This window comes from Benincasa hispida, chromosome 10 (genome assembly GCF_027475165.1).
Source record: "Benincasa hispida cultivar pf3 chromosome 10, pf3_genome.v1.1, whole genome shotgun sequence".
In the NCBI taxonomy this organism is placed as follows: domain Eukaryota; kingdom Viridiplantae; phylum Streptophyta; class Magnoliopsida; order Cucurbitales; family Cucurbitaceae; genus Benincasa; species Benincasa hispida.
In genome coordinates, this window is record NC_143487.1 from 24,089,022 (window position 1) to 24,101,858 (window position 12,837).

At 35.8% G+C, this 12,837-nt stretch overlaps 3 protein-coding genes across 5 annotated transcripts; all 3 read right to left on the bottom strand.

Annotated features, from left to right (window-relative positions):
- Positions 1-776: 776 nt before the first annotated feature.
- On the bottom strand, positions 777-2,170 carry LOC120088199 (formiminotransferase cyclodeaminase-like protein). The gene is made up of 3 exons (XM_039045324.2): positions 2,031-2,170; positions 1,535-1,946; positions 777-1,438 (listed from the first exon to the last, which is right to left on the bottom strand). Exons 1-3 carry the CDS (start codon positions 2,052-2,054, stop codon positions 894-896), a joined length of 981 nt encoding a protein of 326 aa, XP_038901252.1. The 5' UTR covers positions 2,055-2,170; the 3' UTR covers positions 777-893.
- On the bottom strand, positions 2,119-6,636 carry LOC120088990 (formiminotransferase cyclodeaminase-like protein). 3 transcript variants are annotated; one of them, XM_090305591.1, is made up of 3 exons: positions 5,045-5,435; positions 3,837-4,320; positions 2,119-2,255 (listed from the first exon to the last, which is right to left on the bottom strand). In XM_090305591.1, the coding sequence occupies exons 1-3, from the start codon at positions 5,433-5,435 to the stop codon at positions 2,252-2,254; spliced, it is 879 nt and encodes a 292-aa protein (XP_090161717.1). In that variant the 3' UTR covers positions 2,119-2,251. The 3 variants fall into 3 exon arrangements, with proteins under 3 accessions (XP_090161717.1, XP_090161716.1, XP_038902357.2); XM_090305590.1 differs by lacking the exon at positions 2,119-2,255 and adding an exon at positions 6,478-6,636 and having other exon boundaries at positions 3,690-4,320; positions 5,045-5,463; XM_039046429.2 differs by lacking the exon at positions 2,119-2,255 and having other exon boundaries at positions 3,690-4,320; positions 5,045-5,582.
- On the bottom strand, positions 5,724-6,427 carry LOC150033206 (uncharacterized). Its single transcript, XM_090305592.1, has one exon. The coding sequence runs from the start codon at positions 6,425-6,427 to the stop codon at positions 6,011-6,013; it is 417 nt and encodes a 138-aa protein (XP_090161718.1). The 3' UTR covers positions 5,724-6,010.
- Positions 6,637-12,837: the final 6,201 nt, after the last annotated feature.

The window sequence follows — 12,837 nt, forward strand, 5'->3', positions numbered from 1 at the left end:
CAACAATAATCAAGTAGGTCCCACTTTCATGAATTGGACTACATCTATTATGATTGTGAAATAGTAAACGTGGCTTCAGTATCCAATTAAACTCCTAAATTAGACGTTGGAAAACTCCTACAAACTTTGGAGTGTTGAGGAGAGAAGAAGAAGAAAAAAAAAAAGATGTGGGTTCCAAGCCGAAGATTCACGTGCATAGATAATTTAGCGAAAGAAGAAAAGAACGTAATACGGAAATGCATAAATTGTGAAGTAATACCTGAGCTGTGAGTGGGCAGTGGGCAGTGGGCAGTGGGCAGTGGGGTACGCAACGCAACGATGCGGTTGGTATGTGAGGGAGGAAAGAATCGTGTGGGAACAGGATAAGTGTAAGTCCAATAGTTTTGGGATGCATTATCCAATCACATCTCTCATCTCACTCCTATAATTCGATTCCCAAATTTATTTTTTTATTACATATAAAACTAAAACACCAACACGTGTTGTTAGCTTTCCATTCTTATCCAAAATTCTATGCATATTTAATTGAGTAAATATATGTTTGTAAAAAATATGATTTCTAATTATACCGTGTAAATTCTAAAAAACAATAATTTATGTTTTCTTTGTACGTAGATTTTGAATTTTAAATTTTAAAATATAAATTATATTAAATAAAAATAAAAAAATTTTAAAAAATATATTATAGACTCAATTCAATTTTTAAAATTAAAATACTGTGTTATAAAATTATATAATATTGCAGGTAGAATTTCTTTAACAAAAAAAAGTGTTCGTAAATAAATCTACAACTAATATCTTTTATTATTATTATTATTATTATTATTATGCAATTTAGAAATGATGAAATTCGATTTCCGTTTTATTACGAAATCTGAATCTCAATACAGAAATCATTGTTGGTCCAAACGATTTCCCAGTTGATTTTTGGCACCAGAAATCAAATTCAAATATTTTTCAACGATCATCTCCGGTGAGTAATCAGTGAAATAGCCATTCTCAACTTCCAACCCGAATTGAGCAGCAACAATCTCCACATGTCTCTGGACTCGATCTGCTCCAATCTGATTAGGCTCCAACAGAACGCAAGCTATCTCCGTCGTATCATCATCGTGGAGAAGCCCTATGGTTTGCACCGTCGGCAACCCACCTCCTCTACCACTCACCATCCTTGCTATTCTCCGAGTGGCCGACACATCGGTCGACAATATCGGAATATTGTACATCGCCGTCCACGGACGCGCACCGATCATCGTGATTCCTCGCTCTCGAGATACCGTATTTGGCCCTTCATCAGGGTTCTCCGGCAAAGTTTCCGGCATGGACCACCCAGCCCACTGATTCCCCTTGTAATTGGGCCGGAAATACCCAAGCTCCCGCCTCAAATCGTCCGGCGCTTTGCCACTTGGGTGAGCCGCAGAGTACAGAAATACAGGCACTGTACACACAATAACAATCCCAATCTTGTTATTAACTAATCTAATACTAAATTACTGATACCAGACCAATCCCACTGTTGTAATTTATTAAAGACCTTGAAACATGGCCGCAATGTCCTTAGCGACGGTCTTAGCTAGCCACGCAGCTTCATGGAGGGAGGCTCGAGCGAGGGGATGAAAAACGATGTCGTCTACGACTCCTAGGCGAGGGTGGGTACCGGAATGAGACTCGAGATTGATGCTAGAGAAAGCAACCTGAGTCATGGCCAGCACGGTTTGAAGCAACGGGCTGTAAATGGCGTTGCCTGTAGTGTCGTGAACGACGTAGGAGACGATGGTGTACCTTGTCCTGTTGTAAGCTCCGTCTTCGAATTTGTTGACGATAACCGAATCTGGGTCTTCTCTTGCAGCTCTCTCGATCGCCTCCAGTACAGAACGATTGCGCGATTCAGAAACGTAGTATTTGCAGCATAAAAGCACTTTTTGATCCAAGCTTCTTCTCTTGTCCTGGAATAACAAGGTTTCATTTCGTTTTGACAGAATTGAATCAATTATATATGTTTGAAATGAAATGGGTATCAGAATGTTTACCTTGGGGGTGAGATCGAAAGCCATTTCTAGGTAGCTCTATCTGCTTGATTGTTTAAGTGGTCGAAGATTTGAAGGGATAAGGGTGAGGATTTTAAAGAGAGACCCGTGAGGCCGGCAACTAGAAGCTTTAAAGTGAGCCGAATGGAGCCTGACGACGCAGCAACAGGCAGCAGCCTTATTCAACGCTGACCAATATATTTTTTCTTGTGTGTAGCATGAGATTAACTGCACATAACTATTATTTAAAAAAATAATAAAAATACTACATGACACATTTGTATTGATCAAAAGACGGGCACCTAAGGTTTTTCTTTTTTTAATCCACCCCGTGCCTTGTTCTCCATTTTGTTTAATAGGGTTTGAAATTGTAGTTTATTTATAAATGAACTTTCATGTTCTTCCACTTAAAGAAATAGCACTTGAGGAAGGAGGACCACATCAGATTGCTGAGTCAAAGTAAAGACACCATTAGGGATGTTGCTAATTACAGAGAGATGGATCAACACCTTGTTATTAATAACAATAGTAATATATATATATATATATATATATATATATATATATATATATATATATATATATTGTTGGCTGTTATTTAATTTAATAACAACGTGGGACAACAGAAAACGTGGTTATTAATTTTATTATAATAGATGAATTGGGGGAGGATCGATGGAACTTTATATATATATATATATTACAATAATAAAATATTCTTCATCTTTAGAATAAATTTCAGTTTTGCTTTTGAAACCACCTAAAAGATCTTTAGAAAATTATCATCACTTATATATAATCGCTCATGATAACTTTCTTTCTTAATTAATTGGGACTTGTTTGTTTGGATCTAACAAGAATGTGAGAACATGGAAATAAACAAATTCATGAATTTGGGGGAAAAATAAATAAAAAGAAATTGAATGATTCAAATGAATATGTGGACAGTGATGTGATAACAAGGAATATAAAATAGACTGGACATTGGACGACAATAGATAAGCTGATGCTTTTGCTTTTCTTTATGTAAAGTCGTCTCCTTCAATTTCAACCTTCTGTTAATCCCTAAACTTTGATGTTTGTGTGTATCTATTTCCTTTCAACTTTTATAAAATTACTAATTTAGTTTTTGAGCTTTTAAATATTTTAACATTCACCTATTTACTACATATAAAATCAAAATTTCAATTTTTAAATTGGTTAGAATCCTATTAGACACAATTAAAAGTGAAGGGATTTGTTAGACACTAATTTTTTTTAAAAAAAAAAAGATAAGGCAAGACTTGTTGAACACTTCTGAACGTTCTAAGAATTAAATATACACCATCTTCAAAGTTAAAAAGTTGAGCTTGTAATTTAAGCAAAATTCCATAACCAAACATCCTTTTATATTTAAAAGATTGCCAGATTTTCTAACAATATAAATTTTCAATACTTATCAAAAATAAAATAAAATAATTATATATATATTTCTCTAGACGGTGTCTGATAAAACTTAGGACAGTACTTATAATTACAGTTGTAAATCTAAAAAGTGTGTTTATTTTGTCATGAATCTTATTTTGTTATTTCAAGTCATAAACCATCCTTTTATATCTCATGATGCCTGCCATAAGTTTAATAAACAACAATAATTAAAAGAACAAAGAAAAAAAAGAACGGTTCGAATCTTTAAACCACATACTTAGAATATCAAAAGTTTCAACACGATGTCAAGTGGTGGTATAATAAAATCCAAAGTATAAGATACAAAAGATATGAGAGGTTAAATGTAAATCTCAAGGTTACAAAGAAAGCAATTTGAGGTACCTTTCAATAATACTCTCTTGCGAGAGGTCTGTGAAATATCCTTTCCCCACACCTAAACCTTCATTTTCTGCAAGCCGTTCAACTTCCTGCTGAACCATTTTCCCTCCCACTTTATTTGATTCAAGCAAATTACAAGCCACCTCAATCACTCCTTCATCATGAGCAAGGGCCATTGCTTGAACAGAAGAAAGTCCACCTCCTCTCTCGCTCACTTGCTTTGCAATTTTACGAATAGCGCCGATATTGGTAGAGAAAATCGGGACATTGTAGTTATCAACCCACTTTGTTGCTCCAATCACCACAACGCCTTTTGCTTTACTTGCTTCAGCTGGACCCTCATCTGGCCTCAGTGGCAATGAATCTGATTTCAGCCCTCCAGCCCACAGTAAGCCATCAGAATTTGGCTTGAAATAACCCAGCTCTCTTCTGATCATTGCCAACTTCCTCCCCTCTTCATGAGCCGCTCCATATAGAAATGTTGGGACTGCAGGCTACGGTTTAGATCATGAGCACCACAGGAATATAAATGACATGAGGGATAATGATAACACACAGCAATTGATGCCATGAAACACTTTGGAATATCGAACTCTCAGATGCATGTAATAGTTAAAACACAAGGACATTTGATAATAATGTTTAACATCGAAGCTTGATAGCACCATTGAAGGAAGGATGTTTTCAGAATAAAATACAGTCAGTTCAATCAAGGCTTCAACACTAGGAAATTTTGCAAGCTGGGATTGAATGCCTACTAAGACAGCAAGCAACAAACAAGATGTTCATATTAACATGAGAATGCTGCATTTAAAAAGTCCGAGCAAATGTTCAGAGAATTTCAGAGCAGAAGTGTACGTCACTGGTTTATCAGTTCAGCATATTGATGGAAATGCTTCTGAAGTTAGCATTCCATCCATTTTCACAGCCTAGAAAAAGCCGAGGGTAATTGCAATGGAAAGCACTTATGGGCCAATAATTAACTGTATAGCAACATTTTTAAAGAATTGCAAATATAGCAATATCAAACAATGATAGAATCTGTTGCTAATAAACTCCTATTAGTGATAGACTCTAAGAGTTGGATTGAAATTTTGCTATATTTGAAATTCTTTGACATTGTCCTATATCACTTTGGGTCTAATTGCTATATTTGCAAATGTCTTTAGAATCTAACATTGTGGTGGTACTATAACGTGGAAAGTACAAACCTTGTAGACCACATCCAATATCAGCTGCCAAAGATTTTGCAATTACAGCGGCATCATCCAAAGACGCAGAAGCCAAAGGATGAAAGCATATATGATCCACAACTCCGAGTCGTGGGTGGCTGCCACAATGCAAATTTAAGTCAATTGCTGAAAATGCAGCCTTAACCATGTTCAGGACCGCACTTCTCAGGGAACAAGACTTTCCAGATGGCTGTGATGGGAGCTTGGAAACAAGGGTATATCCAACCCTGTTATATACCTCATCCGTGAACTTGTTGATAATGGGTGCATCAGGGAAGAGCTTGGCAGCTTGTTCAATTGACTCCAGCCCAGCCTTGTTTCTGCTTTCTGAAATGTAAACCTTGCAGCAAGCAAGAACCAATTTTGACATTTTTTTTCTCTTTACTGCAGGTCACTAGCTGCACACAAAATGGTACAAATATGTAACACCTAGTAGTCAGAAGAAGCAACTTTGCGTGTATAAATTTCCTTTGATCAAAATCTGATTTATCCAAGTTTTTACAAGGTTCATGGCCAGATTTATGAAGTTTGAAAACCTATCTAAAATTATTTGAGAAGGGAAGCAATTTTGCACTTCATCTTTGGGAGAAATGCACTGATTTATGCAAAATATGACACGGAATAAGTGAATATCAAGAGTGGTGATAAACTTGACACCTTCAAGCAATAGTTTTCTAGTACTTCTTCCAAGAACTTCCACAAGCCCATACAACATGTATATTCAATAATGTTTCACCATTTTTTGTTTACAAAATCTAATGCACAAACTAAATGCCAAACAATACAGCCCGCCTGTACACTGCAACCAAAAGTTCTCTCCATAAAAGACGAAACAGGGAATTCTCATTAGATATATAAGACCAAACAATCATAACAAACCCCAAAATTCCACCAATGCTTTCATCACCCAAAGAGCCTGCTTACACAATCTCCACATAAATCAAATTAAAATTCAATATCCTTTCCATCTGAAGTCGATTTAGGATAGCCAGTATACTCCAATTTGACACCCAAAGTGGCGGAAATCGCTCTGAATTTGAGCCTCAACCCTTCCATCAGCTCCTGAACTTGCTCATTCTCGGGGTCCTGAAGCGGGTATTTCTCTACCAACTCCTCCATCTGCTTCACACTCTTCCGAACCCGAATCGAGAACCGTTCTGGTTCGATCCGAATTACAGAATTCCACACGTCCACGCACCCTCTGTAGAATCCTAGCTCCTCGCCGACCTCGAAACCAACTTTAAGGCCTACTTGTTCTGCCTCTTCTTTGCCAGCGACTAGACCATCTTTATAGCCCTCGGCAAAGCCTTCCTTCAAGTGTGTCTCTTCAAGATTGAGGGAAGAATCGAAAATGTCGTCCATGGAAACTGATTTAACGGGAAAAGGGAAAACTTTTTCGACTAAAATTTTACCTGTCGGCTGCTGGGATGGCTTCAATTTTGGCAAATAGAGGGTCTTGTCAGCTAGGGCAATTCTCTTCGGCCGAATCAAGGGAGCTCCATTCTCGAGGCATCGGAATATCCTGAAAGTCTTCAAATTGGAGAGTTTTTTAGTGGGCTTGGAAGGGGTGGAAGCTCGAGGGCTTTCAGAGTAAGCCCACCCATCGACTTGCAAAAGACGAAGAAACTGCCCACGTTATTATTTGGAATAATCCAGACACGGTAGCAAGATTATAGGTCCAAAAAATACAACGGATCCTTATAAATTGAGATATTGAAAATAAGCTTAAATGTCAATTTCAAAACATCCATATCACAGACTACAGAACATATATCCATCATCCAGATCTAATGCACCCACCTTAAACTTTGATTTTAATGTTCAAAAAAGAAATTAAGAGACTCAATCTCGCTCTAGTACCAATTGAAGGTTTGAAACACCGAAGTGGAAGCGTAAAATGCATCATGTCTCTAATTTCAATTTTACAGAATAGTATAAAATACAAAGAAGACGGAAACATGGCAATAAACATTCAAACGTACAACATGCTTTTACATAGAACAAAGAGAGAAACTAAGGAGAGTGTAACACTTACCCTTGAAGACCAAGTAATCTTTGCATTTACTCTCTGATACTGCTCAAACACAACAAACAAACTCTCCAAGGATAGCAACACCAAAACCCAATGTGGACACCACTAAGTGAAACCTCAATATTCTCGGTAGGGTGAGAATCAACGAGAGGAGTGGACTTCGTTTTAATTTTGGAAGGAGAGTGAGAGCTTTTTGTTTGAGACTGAAGATGTAGAGAGTTCTCACTGTCATTATATAGGGAGAAGATCCTTCTGTGAAAAAAAACAAAAAAGATGATGAAAAACTACACTTTCTGTCTCTGCGTGTATCACGATAAATGAGAGAAGTTGGGGTGGGAGAGTTATGATAACTCCCTCCCCAAATTTAGATAATTTAAATTCAAATAAATTAAATTAATATAGATACATATACATATTAACTACTTTAATATATATGTATAATAAACCTTATGTTATATCAAGTACGACACATAACCTATAGTTTATATTATATTACATATAATATAATCTACAGTTTATTATTCTCTCATTTAACTTATAGTATTTAATATGAATCAAATTTATATTAAATTTAACCTATAGTTTTATATATATGAATCATTCATATAATTAATATTTGAATCAAATTCAAATATTTATTTCCTCTCAAATAAAATTTTATATTATAGTGTACCATATACATTATATTAATTATATCATATATAATTAATTTTCTCAATTAATTTGAACTATTCAGATTAATCCAAAATTAATTCGATTCTCATTTATCCCAAGTGGGCTACCGAGGGGACCTTATAGACCTATAGATTGAAGCTCCAACAATATTTGATTAGTTAATTAAACTCTAATTAAATTAACCAATTTCCATTAACTGCTTATCACTTCACTAAAGACAGATAACTGCACTCTTTGTACTACATATATTTTTCTATGTCCATTGGATACCAATCAACAGCGCGTTAACCCTTCACAAATTGCTCATAAGTACAGCTAGGCTAAAATTACCATTTTGCCCCTGTAATTACATCTAACTTCTTAAGTACCACTGATATCTCTAATGAACAATAAGTCATAGTCCAACTATGACCGAACCCCTCTCGATCCAGAAGAGGGTGTGGCGTCACATTGTTTGAACCTCGAAATTGACCCTTAAGGGAGCAATTTCTCTACTTACTCTATCTATAAAGAATGAGTGAATTTCTTCTTGTATAGTTGTATTCCCAACTCTCTAATCAGATGTCCCCAAAATAGTAGGCAAATTGAGTTGGCAAAACTGACCACTCTCACCCATGCAGATCAAAGGATCGCCTTCATAAGTAAAAGTTCACAACTCACTCAGGATTCAGGTCAATTCACCTATGGTCATCCTAATGAAATATAAGTCTCGTTTAACAATGGTGTTATATAGTAAGACTATTCATTTCATGGTCCAGACTAATACAAACTCTTTGTATAGAACACCCCTACTCACATGTCTCCACATGAATGATCAGAATCAGATCATTTGTAGCACTTTACAACAATTGTAACAACTACAAAGTAGGTCGTATTCGTAGTATCACCAGGATAAGATACCCATCCTTATCCATCTACTACAGACCGTTTAGGTTATCACTTAAACATGATCCATCTATATGTCACCACATACATGTTTAAGTTACAGAAGATAACTTTGGATCTTAGTTTATTGGTTTTGTGGACTAAATGTCAAATAAAATACCTCTTATTTTATTAAATAAGTAAATTGTTTGTATAGTACAATTACAAACTATAAAACCCACGAGATTTAGGGCATCAATCTCAACAATGTGTTCTCAGCTCTCTACTCGAATAAATCCCCAAAATAATAGGCTTGTTGACTCGTCTAACTTGGCCACTCTCACCCATATTGATCAAAGGATTGCCTTCATCGACAAGAGTTCGCAACTCAATTGGGATTAAGGTCAAGTCACCTATGGTCATATTAGTAAAATGTTGGTTTCTTCAAGTAACGGTGTTATTAAAGGAACCGATGAAGGTTCGAAGCGGAAGCGGGGATCGGTTCCAAATCCCAATTTTTACATAATCATAAATTTTACAGGAAAAAAAACATAAATATTAGCATTATCAACAATTATAGCATGCTATTATGAAATTGAGAAAAGAGAAGAAAAGATGGAAAATTCTAACCCTTGAAGATCTAATCTTCTTTACATAATCCTCTTCTCCAAAAAAGCAACAAACTCAAAATCCTAATTGGCCACTACCACGAAGGATTCCTTTGTATTCTCTAGGATGAAAATCCAAAGAGTTGTGAGATCTTGGTATTTTGGAAGAGAGGGAAACCAAGTTTGAGAGGAAAGAGGGGTGAGATCTTGAGAACTTTAGTTTTTTCTATGTTTTTCCCAGAGAGCTTTTCTGTAAAACTCAAGAGGAAGAAGGAGGTAACAACTCCTCTACCCATTCCTACTTTGAAGCACATAGTAGAGAGAAAAAGGAAAATTGTTTTCAAAAAGAAAATTTATTTTAATAAAACATTAATATATATTTATATGATGACCACTTTATCATATAATATATATTAAACTTTATGTTATATCAAATATAACATATAACCTATAGTTTAATATTGTATCAAATACAATATAACCTATAGTTTTCATTCAGGTTTTTTTTTTTTTTAATATTGTGATTAGGAAAACAATTTAGGAAAATATAGTGGTTCTGAAACTATTTACAAATTTATGGTTGTTTTGGAGTTTTCGAGGGCGGGGATTTTGTGTAAAATATTTTGTCGAGGTTTCAACCCTCAACCTGTCGAAAAATAAAGAAGAGGTCGAGGGTTTGGCCCTCGATCTAAAAGAAATTGAAGAAGACGACAAAATTTGAAGAAGAGGTCGAGGGTTGAACCCTCGACCTGTCGAAAATTAAAGAAGAGGTCGAGGGTTTGACCTTCGACCTAAAGGAAATTAAAGAAGACGACAAAATTTGAATAAGAGGTCGAGAACCCTCGACCTAAATAGACGACAAAATTTAAACAAGAGGTCGAGGGTTCAACCGGTCATTCAAGAATATTTTATTTAGTTTCTTTCCCCCGTACGCCACATTAATCACACACAATCGCTTAGTAAACTATGCGGTCGTTTAGTAATTATACACGATCGCACACAATCGCTTTATCAATTATCCACGATCGTTTAGTAATTATACACGATCGCACACAATCGTTTAGTAAATTACTATGCAATTATTCAGTAATTCTTTATTAACGTAACAATAGGTGCAAACTTCCAGAAAGAACAAGTGAACGATGAACAACTTCTTTATTAGACGATAGGAATCAAACAAGATTAACTGGTTGCTTATGAGACGCTAAACGATCATTTACAATCTCTCCACGATCGTTTAATATGACTAAACAATCGCTTACTAAATCCTCTACGATCGCCCACAAACTCCTACACGATCACTTAACTATTACTATTTCACGATCGCCTTCTCAGTACCTATACGATCGCTTACCTTTTACTATACGATTGTTTACTAAGTGCTACACGATCGCTGAGCTTTATTACACGATCACCTAATGGAAATAGACAATGAGCGGCACGCTGCAATGGCTTCTCCATGACAGCGTCTTCCAAACTCGCACTCTCGAGAGCCTTCTTTCCTCACTACACAATCGCCCACAAACTCCTACATGATCGCTTAGATATTACTATTAGAAATCGCCTTCTCAGAACCTATACGATCGCCTGCCTTTTACTAAACGATCGTCTACCAAGTGCTACACGATCGCTAAGTTTTACTATACGATCGCTTAGTGGAAGTAGACAATGAGCGGCACGCTGTGATGGCTTCTCCACAATAGCGTCTTCCAAACTCCCACTCTCGAGAGCTCTCTTTCTTCACTACACGATCGCCTACAAACTCCTGCACGATCACTTAGCTATTACTATTAGACGATCGCTTTCCCAGAATCTATACGATCGTCTATTTTTACTATACGATCGTCTATCAAGTGCTACACGATCACTGAGCTTTACTACATGATCGCCTAGTGGAAGTAGACGATGAGCGACACGCTGTGGTGGCTTCTCCATGACAGTGTCTTCCGAACTCCCACTCTCGAGAGCTCTCTTTCCTCACTACATGATCGCCTACAAACTCCTACACGATCGCTTAGCTATTACTATCAGACAATCGTCTTTTCAGAACCTATAAGATCATCTACCTTTTACTATACGATCGTCTACCAAGTGCTATACGATCGCTGAACTTTACTACACGATCGCCTAGTGGAAGTAGACGATGAGTGGCACGCTGCGAGGACTTCTCCACGACAATGTCTTCCAAACTCCCACTCTCGAGAGCTCTCTTTCCTCACTATACAATCGCCCATAAACTTCTACATGATCGCTTAGCTATTACTATTAGACGATCACCTTCTCAGAACCTATACGATCGCATACCTTTTATTATACGATCGTCTACCAAGTGCTACACAATCGTTAAGCTTTACTACGCAATCGCCTAGTGGAAGTAGACGATGAGCAGCACGCTGTGATGGCTTCTCCACGATAGCGTCTTCCGAACTCCCACTCTCGAGAGCTCTCTTTCCTCATTACACGATTGCCTTCTCAAAACCTAAACGATCGCTTAGTATTATCTAAACGATGGCTTAGTATTAGCCCTGTACGCCGCATTTAAAAAAACTAAACCAGTCATGCGCACGTCAGAGTGAGTTTAACCCTCGACCTCCTTTAAAACGAATCTAAATCTCTGCAGTGTGTCAGTGTCTCGTCCCGTCCCATCCATTTAATTTTCCCAACACCGAACACTCGTGGGTCGAGTTTTGAAAACTTGACCTTTAATCTTATAACCCCCCCCCCCCTCCTCTCCTCTCATTTTCTCGCATTTTCTCATTGCCTTCATTCTCTCATTCTCATTGCCTTCAACCTTCGTTCTCTCATTCTACCTTCTTTGAACCTAATTAAAACTCTTACAAATTTGCTTCTGCCTTCTTCATTTCTTCATTGGCAAATCTTCTTCTTCTCTCACATTTGTCCATTAAATTGTGAGGTTTGTACCTTTACTATACAAAATTTCATTTTTTTTTAAAATAACTATAAATTTTTTTCCTATTCTCATACTATTATATTTTTTTTTATATAGTTTTTGTTGCTATTTGGGAAACAAAGAACAAAAAATGTAACGTTAACAAAAAAAAATCATATATTCTCATAATATTTTGTTTTTTTCACAATTTTTGTTGCCAGATAACGAAAAAAAGAGAGACCATTATCACTTTGGGGAAAAAAAAGTAAAACTACTATTAAATTGGTGAGTTTACTATTTATTTATTACTAATTTTTTTTTATATTTAGTAGATCTATCATGTTAATTTTTTAGTAGTTGTTGGATTCAATAATATTTACATATTGATATTAGTAGTTCTTTCTCTATTAGTGTTAATCTTATTTATATTATATTATACCAACATGTTAATCCTATTTATATTTTGTTTTTTTTTTGTTTGTATTTAAGTATAATTTATTGTTATGTTTAAAAAGTTGATGTTTATGCTTTGATATTTTTAGTTTAATACAAAATTATTATGATTTTTTGAAATATATTTCTTGATATTTGATTTTTTTAATATTAACTTTGAAAATATAGTTTGAAATAGTTTGAAAAAGTTTAATTTGTTGTTATGTTTAAACATGATTATAAAAAGTTTAATTTATTGTTATATTTAAAA

What these genes read in the sequence shown, in the direction of transcription:
- LOC150033206 (XM_090305592.1), bottom strand. Translation starts at nt 6,427, where the DNA reads ATGGACGACATTTTCGATTCTTCCCTCAATCTTGAAGAGACACACTTG.
- LOC120088199 (XM_039045324.2), bottom strand. Translation starts at nt 2,054, where the DNA reads ATGGCTTTCGATCTCACCCCCAAG. An exon ending in CTTTCGATCTCACCCCCAAG is followed by an intron (nt 1,947 to 2,030) that starts GTAAACATTCTG and finishes TTGTTATTCCAG; the next exon opens with GACAAGAGAAGAAGCTTGGA. An exon ending in CATTGCGGCCATGTTTCAAG is followed by an intron (nt 1,439 to 1,534) that starts GTCTTTAATAAA and finishes TTGTGTGTACAG; the next exon opens with TGCCTGTATTTCTGTACTCT.
- LOC120088990 (XM_090305590.1), bottom strand. Translation starts at nt 5,435, where the DNA reads ATGTCAAAATTGGTTCTTGCTTGCTGCAAGGTTTACATTTCAGAAAGC. An exon ending in TATTGGATGTGGTCTACAAG is followed by an intron (nt 4,321 to 5,044) that starts GTTTGTACTTTC and finishes CGTAGCCTGCAG; the next exon opens with TCCCAACATTTCTATATGGA.